This window comes from Grammomys surdaster, unplaced genomic scaffold (genome assembly GCF_004785775.1).
Source record: "Grammomys surdaster isolate TR1022 unplaced genomic scaffold, NIH_TR_1.0 193, whole genome shotgun sequence".
NCBI lineage: Eukaryota > Metazoa > Chordata > Mammalia > Rodentia > Muridae > Grammomys > Grammomys surdaster.
In genome coordinates, this window is record NW_021604638.1 from 10,283,562 (window position 1) to 10,297,627 (window position 14,066).

The 14,066-nt window shown below is 49.1% G+C and overlaps 1 protein-coding gene across 3 annotated transcripts; it reads right to left on the reverse strand.

Annotated features, from left to right (window-relative positions):
* Positions 1 to 2,371: 2,371 nt before the first annotated feature.
* Positions 2,372 to 12,020, reverse strand: Pigt (phosphatidylinositol glycan anchor biosynthesis class T). Of its 3 annotated transcripts, none has more exons than XM_028769526.1 (12): positions 11,803 to 12,020; positions 11,515 to 11,692; positions 9,738 to 9,865; positions 9,310 to 9,410; positions 9,076 to 9,162; positions 8,472 to 8,559; positions 8,269 to 8,366; positions 8,000 to 8,165; positions 7,183 to 7,383; positions 3,682 to 3,847; positions 3,500 to 3,583; positions 2,372 to 2,974 (listed from the first exon to the last, which is right to left on the reverse strand). In XM_028769526.1, the coding sequence occupies exons 1-12, from the start codon at positions 11,990 to 11,992 to the stop codon at positions 2,722 to 2,724; spliced, it is 1,740 nt and encodes a 579-aa protein (XP_028625359.1). In that variant the 5' UTR covers positions 11,993 to 12,020; the 3' UTR covers positions 2,372 to 2,721. The 3 variants fall into 3 exon arrangements, with proteins under 3 accessions (XP_028625359.1, XP_028625358.1, XP_028625360.1); XM_028769525.1 differs by having other exon boundaries at positions 7,183 to 7,386; positions 11,803 to 11,999; XM_028769527.1 differs by lacking the exons at positions 11,515 to 11,692; positions 11,803 to 12,020 and adding an exon at positions 10,988 to 11,124.
* Between the last annotated feature and the right edge of the window lie 2,046 nt (positions 12,021 to 14,066).

A 14,066-nucleotide genomic window follows, 5' to 3' on the forward strand; every position in this document is an offset into this window, starting at 1 on the left:
GTTACTGACCATCCAGGCACTGCAGCTGAGGAGTACCAGTTACTGACAATCCAGGCACTGCAGCTGAGGAGTACCAGATACCATTCACAGTATGCTAGGTGTCAGGGTAAAGTGGAAAACAATCAGGAAAGGAAGAATCTTGGGCTTAGGAAGTAACTACAAATAGGGTATGCCCAGGAACACTCCTGAAGGAGGAAGTCAGGAAGGCTGGGAGATGCTGAATCAGAGTGAGGGGCAGGGTTCTATCCCTAGAACACATACATGTAAGACAGCCATGGCAGCATGTACATGTAATCCCAGTGCCCAGGAGACAGAGACAGGCCCATCGCTGAAGCTTGCTACCTGGCCAGCCTAGCTTTCTTGGCTAATTCCAATCCAGTGAGAGACCCCCATCTCAAAAAATAAGGTGGTGGGCTGGAGAGAGGGCTTGGTGCTTAGGAACACAGGCTGCTCTTTGGCCCTCATTTCCAGAACCCACATGGTTGCTCACAATCTGTAACCCGTCACAGGGTTTCCATGGGCACCATATGCATGTGATGCAGAGATATACATGCAGATGAAACATACACACAATAAAAAAGCCCAGGTGGACAGTTGAGGATTGACACTTGATGTGACATCTAGCTTCCGTATGCGCCCGAGTACACAAAGCTGTCAGACTCTGAATTTGTTCTCAAGGTGCACACTCGATGTGGAAGACAAGATCAAAGATGCCTCCAAGGGCTGGACTGATGGAAAGAGGATGTCACTGACACAGGGGGACTGTGGGGGAGCACATCTCGGTGGGACAGGGACTACGGCTAGTTCAGCGGTGGGGAATCTAGCCATCAGATGGAGAAGCCCAGTAGACGAGGGCAGCTGGGTAAATGAATGCTGGGAGAGGTGACCAACCATACACGCAGGGGCGGCCAGCACGTGGAGCTCACTTGAGCTGACATGCTGGACATTCTGGCTTGGCCATCATCCCACATCACTTAGCTGCCACGAGAGCCACCCCCCCACACCCAACTTTTTTCCCTTTTTGTTCTGTTTTGAAATAGGGTTTCACTATGTAGCTCTGGCTGTCTTGAAACTACGCAGACAAGGCTGGCCTCAAACTCAGAGATCTACCTGCTTCTGCCTCTCTAGTGCTCAGAAGAAAGGCACTGGCCAGTATGCCCAGCCTTTGTTTCCTCCTTTGTTTTAAACACTGGTCTACGAAGCCCAATTGAGCCTTAAACTCCCAATCCTAACTGCAGCCTGCAGTACTGAGATCCCAGTTGTATGCACTGCTCCTGGCCCAGCTACACTCACAACCCTCACAGTCTGCTTATTTGCTACTTGGGGAGAAAGTGCAAGAAGAAATGTCTAGACCAAGCTGCTTTTGCGCTGAGTCTGGACTAGCCCAGCACTGTTCCCTCCTGTGCCTGGATCCCTGCGCTGCTGAAAGACTCAAGTGGCCCAGCCAGTGGCTGAGCTGAACCTGATACCCCAAGTCTACTGTTATGCTCATACCTACAGAACTTCAGGATGTCCCTGCCCCCATCTCTATCCTGGATGCCAGACCAGAATTCACTCCCATGCTTGCACTGCTGGACACTGGTGGTGTGTCCTGAGATGGGCCACATCCTGTTGAAAGTCCATGCAGGGAGCACTGGAGACAACAAGGGACAGTGTAAGAGCCTGTGGAAGGACAGGCAGAGGGTACTGATGACACCCTGGCACATCAGAGCCTTCCCAGAGGAAGAAGCAATGTCTTCTGCAGCTTTGGAAGCAAGAGTGAGCCAGGCGGTTAAAGGTGTGTGGTTGGTGAACAATGCATTTTGTCAAACTGACACATTGGGAGGAAAATATGGGCTATGGGTGGAGAGGAGTATGCTGGAGCAGTTGGGGTTTGGGGGAGGCTTACTGCTTATGGACTTGTTCAACAGGAACCCAGAGTTCTCTAAAAGGCGGACAAGGGCAGGCTCCAGAGCTAGTGCGTGATCTAGTGAGTGGTACTGTTTTCTTCTGGTTTTTTGAGACAGGGTTTCTGTCCTGGAACTCACAGAAATCCACCTGCCTCTGCCCCCCAAGTGCTGGGATTAAAGGGGTGCAGCACCACTGACCGGCTAAGGAGTGGTCTTAATACCAAACATTTTCAGGCACACAGAGAGACTCAGCTATTTTGACATGCTGCAGTTAGCTGCTCTGCTCTGCCTTTGCTAGCAGGATTTTCATGATCATAGGTTATGTTTACAGAAAAACTCACAGCCAGAACAGAGTTGGGGAGTCACTACGAGAGGGGTGGGGATACAAAGATGAGAAGGCATTTCTAGCCGTGGTGGGCCCAGCACTTAGCACAGGGCTTCAGCTGGAACTCTTCCCAGGCCTCAGGGAGGAAGCAACGACCTAGGGAGGCAGCCACTTTATTACAGTCAATTCAGCTCCACACAGTTCCACAAGCTCTACTGCACCCCATTACCTGGGCCATCAGAGTGTCCTGCAGTGACGGAAGCCTCTCAGACTGTCCAGTACAGCAGCACGAGCCCCTTCTAGGTAGGAGCGTGGCTGCCACAGAGGAGGAAGGGAAATGGGATTTTGCTCAAGTATATCACACTGGAAAACCACACCTTGGCTCAGACCAGATCCAGGGGGAGTTAGCTTCAAAAGCAAACTCTGGAGACAGAGTTGGTAGCAGACAAAGTCCTGCCCTGCTCCCTTGGGGCTGGTGAGTGTGCAGCTGCAGTTGCTGAGGGGTAATTAAAGAGGGGGGACACCACGGGCACGCCGGATGAGGTTAGCCAGCTGCTTGGCCAGGCCGCCTGATTTGGGCTCTTCAATGTGGAAGGTTCTGGTGAGGAGATTGTAGAAGGAGCCATAGCACACGGCCACCACAGTGCAGGTAAGGCAGATCACATTGTAGGGCATGCTGAAGTCGGGGGTGGGGAGGCTCACTAGCAAGGGCTCTGTGTAGAGTCGTACAAAGTAGCTGGAGCCATCAGACACCGGGAACCTAGGGATGGGAAGGAGTGCTGAGACCAGACTGCCGCCCTCCCTCCCTCCCGTCTCCCACTCTGCTCCACAGCTTGTGCTGCAGGACCTAGTAAGGAAGCACCTCACTGGAGAGCACAGGCTCACCTGATCTGATCAAAGGAGAGGGCCAGCATGGAAACAAAGGGCCCGCCTTGTCTACTGCCTTAGTCTCAGTCTTAATGGCTCTCCCCAAAAGAATACTACTGCATGCCACCACCACCACCTCCACCTCTACCCCCACCTCCACTGCTATCTAGAACAATCTGCCCATAGCTGTGAGCACAGGGGACAGGCCAGGATATACATCAGGTACTCTCTGAAGTCCCTGACACTAGGTAAGTGTTTTCTGCTGATGTTAAGTTTGATAGGTACATGCTACTATTCTCACCTATTTGTCTTAGCCTTTTCTACATCTTTACAAATGTCATAGACCACTAGGATTTTCTAGAGGGCTGGCTAAATCTTACATGACTGTGAAATAGCAGAAGGGTGTGGCCACACTTACAAGGTGTTGAAAAGAGGGCTCCCTTCCCAGTCCACTGGTTTGGCTGCCACCACACTGGGCACAAGGGCGCTGAGGACAGATGGGCTGCAGAGAAGTGGACAGACAGGCAGTGTTCTTCACTAGCTCCTCCCACCAAAGGTTAAGAGGCAGAAGTGGGGGCAGGTTACTGGGGTACATCTCACCTGACATAGAAGCCATGGTTGGGGTCTGGTGTATACTCTGTCCACTTGAGCAGGGCTCGTTCAAACTGGATGGAGACCTTGGTGACAGAGTTGGCTGGCAGCTGGATGAGCATCTCCAGGAGGTGGGGCTGCTGTCGGTCCTGGGCAGGCTGGTAGTGGATATAACCTGGGTGGAGGCAAGAGCCACCTTGACTCTACTTCTAAACTCAGACTACCTGTATTTCCCCGCTAACCTTCCTTGGGGCAAAAAAGGCAATCAAGCTAGGAAAACAAGTGGGTTCTCAGAAAAGGGAGAACATGTTTCCTGTATCCCAGGACACAGCCAAAAGAGACTGCCATGGATACTGTGACCCGTCAATCTTCAAACTGCTAAGACTGTGGCATCTTGGCTGGCGAGATGGCTCATGGGTAAAGACACCTGCCACCCAGCCTGACAACTTTGCTTGTTTCAGTCCTTGGAACTCACACAGTAAAGGAGAGAATCACCTCCTGCGAGCTCTCCCCTGACCCCTGACATGTGCCTCGCAACAAACAAACAAACAAACGATGAAATAATGAAATTTAAACTGGGGCACCAGACATCACTGTCTGACATAATTCAAGAGGAAATCTAGTCACTTGGGAATTCTTGCCAAAAATATAGGACATAAATCTAATCAGGTTTCTAAATCTAATACCAGTTCACAAGAAATGCAGGGGTGAGGTGCACATACTCAATAGTGCCACAAGGACAAATCCAGAATGTTCTCCTCACACACTTTATGTAACAGATGACCCAGTTTTAGCAAATAACACTTTAAAAAATATATATGTATGAGAGAGCCATAAGAAAACCTGCTACTTTGTAAGTGAATTAAAAAACAAAATTAGGCCAGGCAGTGGAGGGGCATGCCTTTAATCTGAGTGGCTCTTTAAGGCCAGGCTGGTCTACATAGTAAGTTCTAGGACAACCAGGGCTACACAGAGAGACCCTGCCTCAAAAACCAAACAAATAAATATGTGGATGGACAGATGGATGGATGGATGGATGGATGGATGGACGGATGGATGGAATGAATCAATACCAAAAGCTGTGACCTGTTATAGATGAGTATTAACACTTACCAAGCATGAGGTTCTGGGTTCAATCTCAATCATGTGTTTCAGTAGTTCTTTTTTAAATTATTTTTTTGTTTTATGTTTATGTATGTGTGTCTGTGGGTGTATATGTGTACAAAAGTGCAGTACCTAAGAAGCCAGAAGAGAGGTTAGATGCCCTGGGGTTGGAGCTATGTGGTGAACGCTCTTGGCCTGCTCAGTGTCTCTGTGGCGCTCCTGCCAGAAGCACCATTAATTTTTTGAAAAAGGGAGAAAGGGAGCTCAGCAGCGGAACTAGTGGCTCACACATACAGGGCCCAGGGCTCACCCCCCGATGCCAGGGGGAACTCGTGGCTCACACATACACGGCCCGGGGCTCACCCCCAATGCCAGGGGGTCAGGAAGGAAGCACAGGAAATGCAGCATGCGGGTAATAACACAGCTGAGTGAGTAGAAGAACACAGGACTTGAACTCCCTAAAAAGTAAAGCCCACGTCCTTCATGATGGACTAAGATGTGGGGGGTGTAAGCCAAATCACCCCTTTCCTTCCTTTCCTTTGCTTTGGTCACAGTGTTCCACCACAGCAATAGAAACCCTAATTAGGACATAAGTTAGCACCAGGAGTGGTGTTGCTCCGACACACATGACCATGTCTGTAGAGGCACTCTGGAACCTTGGGGTAGAAAAGCCATTGAGTGTCATGAGCTTGCTGAGCTGCTCTGTGGGAGCTTGGAGGATACGGATGATGTTAGGAGCAGCGCACATGGTGGAGGCCTGGCTTGGGAAGTTTCAAAGGGAAACAGATTCTACCAGGCCACTTGCATGAAGAATCTCTGGTGTCTGGGCAAGTGGAGCTCAAGAATTGGCTGTGATTAACAAAAGACCAGAACTACTAAAGTGAAACCTTTGCTTTTTTGGACAATAAATGCTGGTCAGCTGGGGCTGAAGAATTAGCTGTGATTAAGAAAAGACCAGCATCATGAGGTGAAATCTTCTGGGAAGTGTTTTCTGAGAGTCAGCACACAGAAGCCATGTTCCAGAGGTAGCTATGGTTGTATCTAGTGTTGGGTAACAAAATTTGGTAGTGTAAGAGTCACCTAGCTGGTTCTGGTTCTGAAGGTATGAAGGTATCATAAGAGCTCCCGAGGCTTGGCACTATGTGGTAGGGTTGGAATCTCTGAAGAAAGCTCAGGAAAGTCAACTGGTGAAAGTGCAGCCCAGTTGCAGCAGAAGACCCCAATATTTTGGAGATGCAAGTACCATGGGATGGCCACCAAGAATAGCAGCAGCAGCGGAGCCGAGCCTACAGGACAAGCTGTGTGTGCTGCAGAGGGCAGAGTCAAAGAAGTAACCCAGGCCCATTCGAGGAGCCCACACGACCATGAGTGATCCAGACACTGGAGACTGAGCTATTTATATTGTTGGATTTGGTTTTACCTTGTTCAGATTATGACTGTGCCCAGGTTCCTCCCCTTTAAGTGAGTATTTATTTTTGATTTTATAGGAGTTGAGAGACTTTTTGACTTGCTTGGTTTTATAAGACAGGGTTTCTTTGTGTAGCCCTGGCTATCCTGGAACTCACTCTGTAGACCAAGCTAACTTAAAACTCTAAAGGTATGTGCCACCACAGGCTGGCTGAGACTTTGAATTTTAAGACTTTGAGTATTTTAGAAACATGGAATTTCCTTTTCTTTCTTCCTTCCTTTTTTCTTTCTTTCTTTATTTTTTTTTTGTTTTTTGTTTTTTTAGACAGGGTTTTTCTGTGTGGTCTTGGCTACCCTCTGCAGGCTAGGCTGGCCTCAAATTTACAGAGATCTTCTTGCTTAGGCCTTGCCAGTGCTGGGATTAATGTGTGCCACCATTGCTCAACTAAGAGATGGAACTTTTAAAGACTGTGGGAACCTTTAAAATCTGGAATGTTAATATTAATGTATGACTGAAGGAACGAACAAGAAAGGGAAGTTTATGCTTAACAGTGATGTGTTTGCATTATAAAGTCAACCGCTTTAATCTCAAAAAAAAAAAGTGAAGAAACTATCCACCCCACCCCTACTACCCTCTCACCTTCCACAACCTGTTTCTCCTGGCCCAATCCCCTCTGTCTTGAAAGCATACGAATATGCTCACAGGCTCAGGAGGAGACACTGAGGATGAACAAGGCTGCTGGCCTCAGAAGGCTCTAAGAAGCAGCACGGTATGTGTTCTAACCATCTGCTTAGTAAGTCACTTCTGAGTCAAACACAGTGACGCTGTCTGCTGCAGTTTTGGAACCTGTTCCTAATTCTCTCTTTCCCACCTGCGCAGGCCTTCAGGTTTACTTTGGGAACTATTAAGAGGTGAGTCTGGAAGATCTAAAGCTGAGGTGAACTGAGGTGTGTGTGTGTGTGTGTGTGTGTGCACCCCGCCGGGTGCTAGCTCCTTACTTGGTTTATTCTCCTTGCCCTTGGAGGTGATGGTGAGGGTGTGCACATACAGCCGCAGGTACCAGGGCACGGTATCCAGCAGCAGCACAGGGAAGGCCCGGTAAGGATGGGAGTTGTACAGTAGAGTGCTCAGCTCTCCCTTCTGCAGCCCATAGCCACTCACATACCGCTGCGCATGCAGGAAGGGCGCGGGCAGGGCCTCTGCTAAGAGAAAAAAGAATCAGCACTGAATTGTTCCTAAGAGAGTCAGTTCCCACCGCAGCTCAGAGTCCCAGATCAGGGAGCAGACGCAGAAAAGCTATTAGCAGAGGGAAGCCTGGGCTCTGGGACCATCCACCTTCCCTCACTCACAAAGGTCAAGATGATGACTAACACCAGCGCTCATGTGTCCAGCACTGTGACCCCATCCTGCCATACCAGTGCCCTAGGGTGCTTCTTCCTTTCCTTCGGTGACAGCTCTAACAAACTGAAGCTTCTCTTTTACAACAGAGGAGTGGTAAATAAGTGGTAAATAAGTGTTGTTCACTACTCTGTGTCTGCAGCATGGCATAAACCTGAAACTATTTGGCCAATTGAATGTACATATCAACTCTGTATTTTACATTAATCACTATATCCCATCCACTAGGGACCACTGGCCTCTGTTTTGTTATACACACTGATGCTGAGTGGAGCTAGGAACTCACCCCGTCATAGAGCTTGAAGAGATGGGTTTAGAACAGGAACATATTAAGGCAGGGAGTTGGGTCTGAACCCCTATGGACTTGAAGAAAAAACGTATCTGACTCTGCTACAAACCCAATGCCCATCAACTCACCATTATCTGGGGGTCGCTTCCATTTGAGCTGGAGGTTGAGGTTTCGGGAGTTATTGATTGTGGCTGTGTCAAACAAGTCATAGACGGCATAGGTCTTCTTGGTGCCCAAAATGACATCCTGGTATGTGGAAGTCGGGGGAGGGCTCACCTCCAGTATTTCAGTATCCTAGGTAAGATACAAGACACAAGAGCAGCATTCAGAAGCAAGCAGAGGGGCTGGCTGATGTTAGGGAAGAGGTGAGTGTGTTTGTGGCTAGACACCTTGGTACCTGGCTGTAGCCTGTGATGTCCACGTAAACTAGGCTCTGAGATGCCAATGGACAAGCTTCTGTGAGAGTCCGGGAGAACATGCGGAAGAGGGACCAGTCTAAGAAGAAAGAACAGGGCTGAGCAAGGCCTAGGATAGGTGGGTCCATGCAGACAGAACAGGAGTGCGACAGGTGGGTAGAGATGAGGTGTCAAGACAGCTCACCTTTCTTCCCCTGTCCCGTGATGAAGGCATCAAAGACAACCGAAAGGGTCTGCCTCAGCTCCCAGGAGATGCTGGTGCAGTGAGCATCCTGTTAGAAGGGCCGGATGGTAGCAGTCAGAGACAGCACTCTCATCTAACATGCAGCTCCAAGGACTGGCTTGGACAGACTCCCCTACCTGTTTCTCCTTATCTTCCCTTCGGCTGCCTTGCTACCGTTCCCTGTGGAGCACGTCCCTGAGCCATGTCAACAGCTTCATGTGCATTAGTTTGATGAACCATTAAACCCCCCTCAGAGTACAATCTATTATTCTCATGTGACAGATGAAAGAATGAAGTTCAGGGAAATGAAGTGACTTCCCCAAGGTCACGCCAGCTGACGAGTGAGCGAGCCAGCAGCTGCATTCCCAGGCTGCGCTGCTGCTCCTGCTCTGTGCTCCATGAGGAACATTTACTGCCCGCTCTCCAGGCAGCCACTCGGTTACCCTGGTGCACAGCCAACACCCCACTGAATGAGGATCACGCCAGCACTCGCTACTCGGCTGGACTCAGACAGCCTTACTTGCACTGCCTCTCTGAGCCACTGATAACAACTACCATGACTTACCCTGCAGATAGGCCGGATATGCACTGCCTGGGAGTGGTAACTGGTATGGAACAAGCGATCTGCTTTCAACAGCACTGAGAGACCAGCCTGGAGGAGACAGGAAGAGACATGGGGCTGGTCAGTACCCCAATTCACATGGGGACACAGATTCTCTTAAATATACCCTGGCTGCCAGGCTGTGAGGATATCTGCCAACTCCCTTCCCTTTGTGGGCCTCCACCCATCCACAGTCACCTTGGAACTACAGGGCAAGAGCTTCTTCCATGGTGTGAGGTTCTCAGTGCAGACAACCTCCCGAGGGAGCACAGCATAGCGCAGGAAGTAGTGATCAGTGTCTGAGGGAGACAGAGGACTATGAAGGGAATTTCTGGGTCCTGTGGCCCTGTCCCTCAGAAGCCACAGTCTAAAGAAGTGGGTGACCTCACCCACTCACTACTGTAACGCCCTAGTATGACTGCCAAGCAGTCCCCCTCCAGGTGGTACTTCAGGGAGTGAGCAATGCAGAGACAGCGGCCTTAGGAAGCTACCTGCAACCTGTACACCCACCACGGTTAGGATCTAGCCCAGCTGTGGAAGCCCAGCTGTGGAAGAGGAGCCCAAGGGGAAGGAGGCAAATGTTCTGGTGGAGGGTACACGGAGGAAAGGCCCCAGGGCTATCTCACCATTGGCCAGCCCCAAAGGTTTGAAGGAGGCGGTGGGAGTGACGGTATTGGTGGAGTCGATGAAGTTAAGGGAGGCGCAGAAGATCCCTGAGAGGACATTGCTGAGCTCCTTCCAAGACTTATCCACACTAGACAGAGACACAAACCTACTTACTGGCCTGTGGTTATAGCTCTGCACCTCCAAATCTTGTGTGGCCTCCTTAATATGGCCACAGCTGACTGCCAAGTCTATGGTAGAATGAAGCTGCCTCTCAACCATGAGACAAGTCAGATGATAGAAGTCAGACCTCCATCACCTCTGCTCAGGCAAGCCCCTGCCTCATCTCACCTCCTCAGCCCCTTCTCTGGGCATCTCAGCAGCCCTCACAGTCTTTGTTCAAGTGGTCCATCTTACCTGGAACACTGTTCATGATTCTGCTGCCTTCAAAGTACTGCTCCAGTCTCATCCCTCTCCTCCGAGGGGCTTTTTCTCCTCTCCTCAGGCACAGTCTGCAGTGTTGTGTTTCTGAGTGTTCATGACCCCACTTAAGTCCCTTTTTAGGAGATGACCGTGCCAGCAGCTCATCACCCTAAGCACCATGCTACATCTGGTGTGTGTGACACCGACCCATATAGCATTCCACAAACGACAAAATTACTTGATATTTAAGTGACATTTCTTACGCAACCGTCTGATCTCTCTTGAAGTGACAATCTGAACTGTCATATGGTTACAATCCATAGGACCTGAGTGGTGACTATTTCAGATTGTCACACAGACTCTTAGATCTGACACAAACTCTAACCCTCCCTATCGGGGCTCGAACCCTGGTAATGTTTGCACAACTGATCCTTGCAGGGTAGTTGAGAGGCAAATGAGACAGCCTTAAATTCTCATTCCAGGGTTTCCTCGATGCCTCAACTCCCTCCGTCACTGGTATTTTGTGGCCTATGCTGAAATAAGTTTGCAATCTCTGCATGGAAAAATCCTACTCTAGGAAGGTCACAGCAGCTACTGGGAGATTTTCTGTAGTTCACAGGCAACAGCTAGAAACTTGATTCTGCTTTAAAGTGAAACTCCTGTTTCACTTCACAAAGATCATCCTGTAGCCCAGGCTCTCCCACAAATGTTTTTGTTAGGCATGGGTATTATTATTTTTTAAATATAAATGCATGTCTCAAAAACAAAAAAAAAAACACCTAGTCTGCCAACTATCTGTGGCCTTACATCCCACCTGCTCTCTGCCTCTTTAGAGAAATTCACGTAGTACCTCAGACTTGGAAGTATCCAGGAGAGGATGTTTACTCGGCAAAGTAAAGACTGTCACTCAGTGGTAATGTCATTTCTTCGTGTTGCATGTGTACTGATGCAAACAGCTGTGGAGGGCAGAGGTCAACAACAGGTCTCTTTCATTCCATCTGCAATTTGTTTTGGGAGGGGGGTAGTCCTGTCACTGAACTTGCAGGTCACTGATTCAGGTGCACTGGCTTGTCCAGCAAACCTGTTTGTCCTGTCTCCACCTCCTCAGTTACGAGATTACAAGCCCTCATCACCAACCCGACTTTTAAAGTGGGTTCTGGAAATTAAACTCAGCTCTTCAAACCTGAGTAGCAAGCATTTTACTGCCTGAGGCATCTCTCCAGCCCTGTAATAGTATTCGTTACTTCCAAAGTCAGTTTTAACTAGGTGGGGTTACCACCTACTGGAGTAGCTGATCTCAAGGCCAATGGCAAGATGACAACACTTTGCCCTGCCACACTCCCTCCACAGCCTGTAACAGGCAAGGCAGGAACTCACTCAGTGACAGTGTCTTGGAACCAGACCCAGAGCTCTGCACCTGATGGAGCCTGCAGGAAGGGTGGCCCCCAGTATCGGGTCCTCCAAAAGCCTTGCGTGAATGACAGGTGTAGCTCCCGCAGAGAGTACTTGGAGATCAACTGTCCCAGGGCTTTAGGGAAGAGCCTGTAATGAGACACTGAAGAAACCAGGGCAGGTGAGTGGCGAGCCAGGCCCCGCTCCCTGAGATAGCTCTCTTTAAGAACTAAGCGAGGTGCTGCAGAAATTTTCCTCAGGTGCTGAACTCACCTCCTTCCCGCTGCAGATCCGAATCCCAACGCGTGCGGAACTGGAATGTGGCGGCCACGTCGCCGGAAGGCAGCGGAGTGATAACGAGCTCCTCTCGCAGGCTGTCGCGTGGGCCCTCCGCGTGGCCACAGCGGCCCTGTCCCACCAGCAACAGCAACAACGGCAACCAGAGCGGCATGGCAGCCGCCATACCTGCGGCCGCTTCCGCCTCCCAGCATCCCCCGCGCCCACCAAAGGCGGTCATCCAATAGGAAGCGCGGATGAGAGAGTACTTCCGGTGCCCTCCCGGAAGCCACTTCGAGGTTACCGGAGGGACACGGACGTCGGTCCACAAATCACGGATTTTGCCGACCCAGCGTGAATGGGTGTGGGCGTGTGGCGGGGAGGAGAGCTGGCTTGAGGGCCGACGCGCCTCGAGGTGCTTCCACCAGCTAGGAAATGCTCGATATGCAGCATGGCCATGCCAGTTCCAAGTACTGGTACTACAGGCGTGAGCTAGAACCGTTTAGTGTCTCTATTTGCTCTAAACCTAGCCGGCAACCCTGAAAGCAGAGCTGTCCTACCCCCTCCCTGTGGTCTTAATACAAGATTAATATAATAAAGTGTATGGCAAAAATGGAAAGAATGAGCAGCTATTAAAATAAACATGTTTCTCCGATCATGTAAATTAATTCCATTAACATGCTGTGGGTACACACAGCAAGCCCACTCATCTGTCTTAGCTTTGATGCCATCACGGAGTAAATTTGACACATGGGTATCCTGCATTCTCAGAATTTAGTTTTGTTCAAAATTCTCTCACAAAATTAGCTGGGTTTTGATTAATATAACATTGTAACTCCAGATCTTACAAGAGATACAGAACATTCCTAAGAACTGGGACTGGGCATATAACTAACTCAGTGGCAGAGTGCCTAGTAGGCATGAGACCTTGGGTTCATACCCATCATAGCAATGTGTATTGGGAGGGAAGCCCCTAAACTTAAACCTAAAGTCCCAGAAAATGGTCTAATGCCTCTTTCCTGTCAATATCTATCCCCAGAACACATTCTAGAAGCAACCAATATTCTTGTCATAGATTAATCTGTTCTGGGACTAAATGTTAATGATAGCCTAGTGTAAGGTTTTGTGAGTTCTTTCCTGAAAGGAATGATTTTTGAAACCACATTGTGGTTTTGAGACAGAAACCATCGCTTCATGGGAGTTGACTCTACAGCCTTTTCTCATCTCTAGGGACACAGTGGTGATTGGCCTCATGTTCTCATGTGCATAAGGTTATTTACTGCTGTGTAGTGCTAACGTTGTATGGATAAGCCAGTTTCTCCATTGGAGAAACTCCATGGGCATCCGAGTGCTTGGCGGTTTTGGCTGTAGTTGACAAGGCTGATTACAGTCTGTACAAGTTGCTTTGTACACTTAGGTTTTTCGTGTCTCTTGGGAGAATATTTAGGAATAGGATGGCTGGAGCAAAGAGAAAGTATAAGAAACCCTCAGACCTTGATCCAAAGTCTGTCATTTTATTTTTCTATTAAAAATAGGAGGATTTAACCATGTGTAGTGGTACATGCTTTTAATCCCAGCACTCGAAAGGCAGAGGCATGTTGGATATCTGTGAATTTAAGGCCAGCCTGATCTACATAGTGGGTTCTGGGACAGCCAACGCTGTAGTGAGACTCTATCTCAAACAGACAGACAAAAGAACCCCAAACAACAAGAGCCCTGGTGGCACTGCATCCTGGTTAACATCTGGTGGTGTTAGGTTTGGGACACAGCGATCCATAGGATGGATTTGCGTTTTCCTTAATAATGGTGTTGAGCACTGTTCATGTTCGTTACCCACCCACTTAGCATCTCTCATGAACGCTCTGTTATATATCTTCTGTATTTAAACCCTTTTTAAACCCTTTATTATTCCCCTGTAGCTGTTCCCTTACTAAGCTGATGTAGCTTTCCCACTTGTCCTCCAGGAGACATTCATGAGCAATTTTGTGGACAGGCTCTTGATGAAGCTCACAGCTGTCTTTCTAGGAAGAGCCCACACTTTGTTATTAGGATGTCCTACCAAGAAAGACTTAACAAGAGACGAACTGTTAAAAAGATGACTTTAGTGGCTGTAGAGATGCCTCAGTGGTTAAGTGCACTTACTGCTCATCCAGGTACCTGACACTGGTTACCAGAACCCACACTGGATGGCTCAGAACCACCAGCTCGAGGAGAGTCAAAGCCTAAACACATAATCCTAAAAGAATAAAATTATTGAAAAG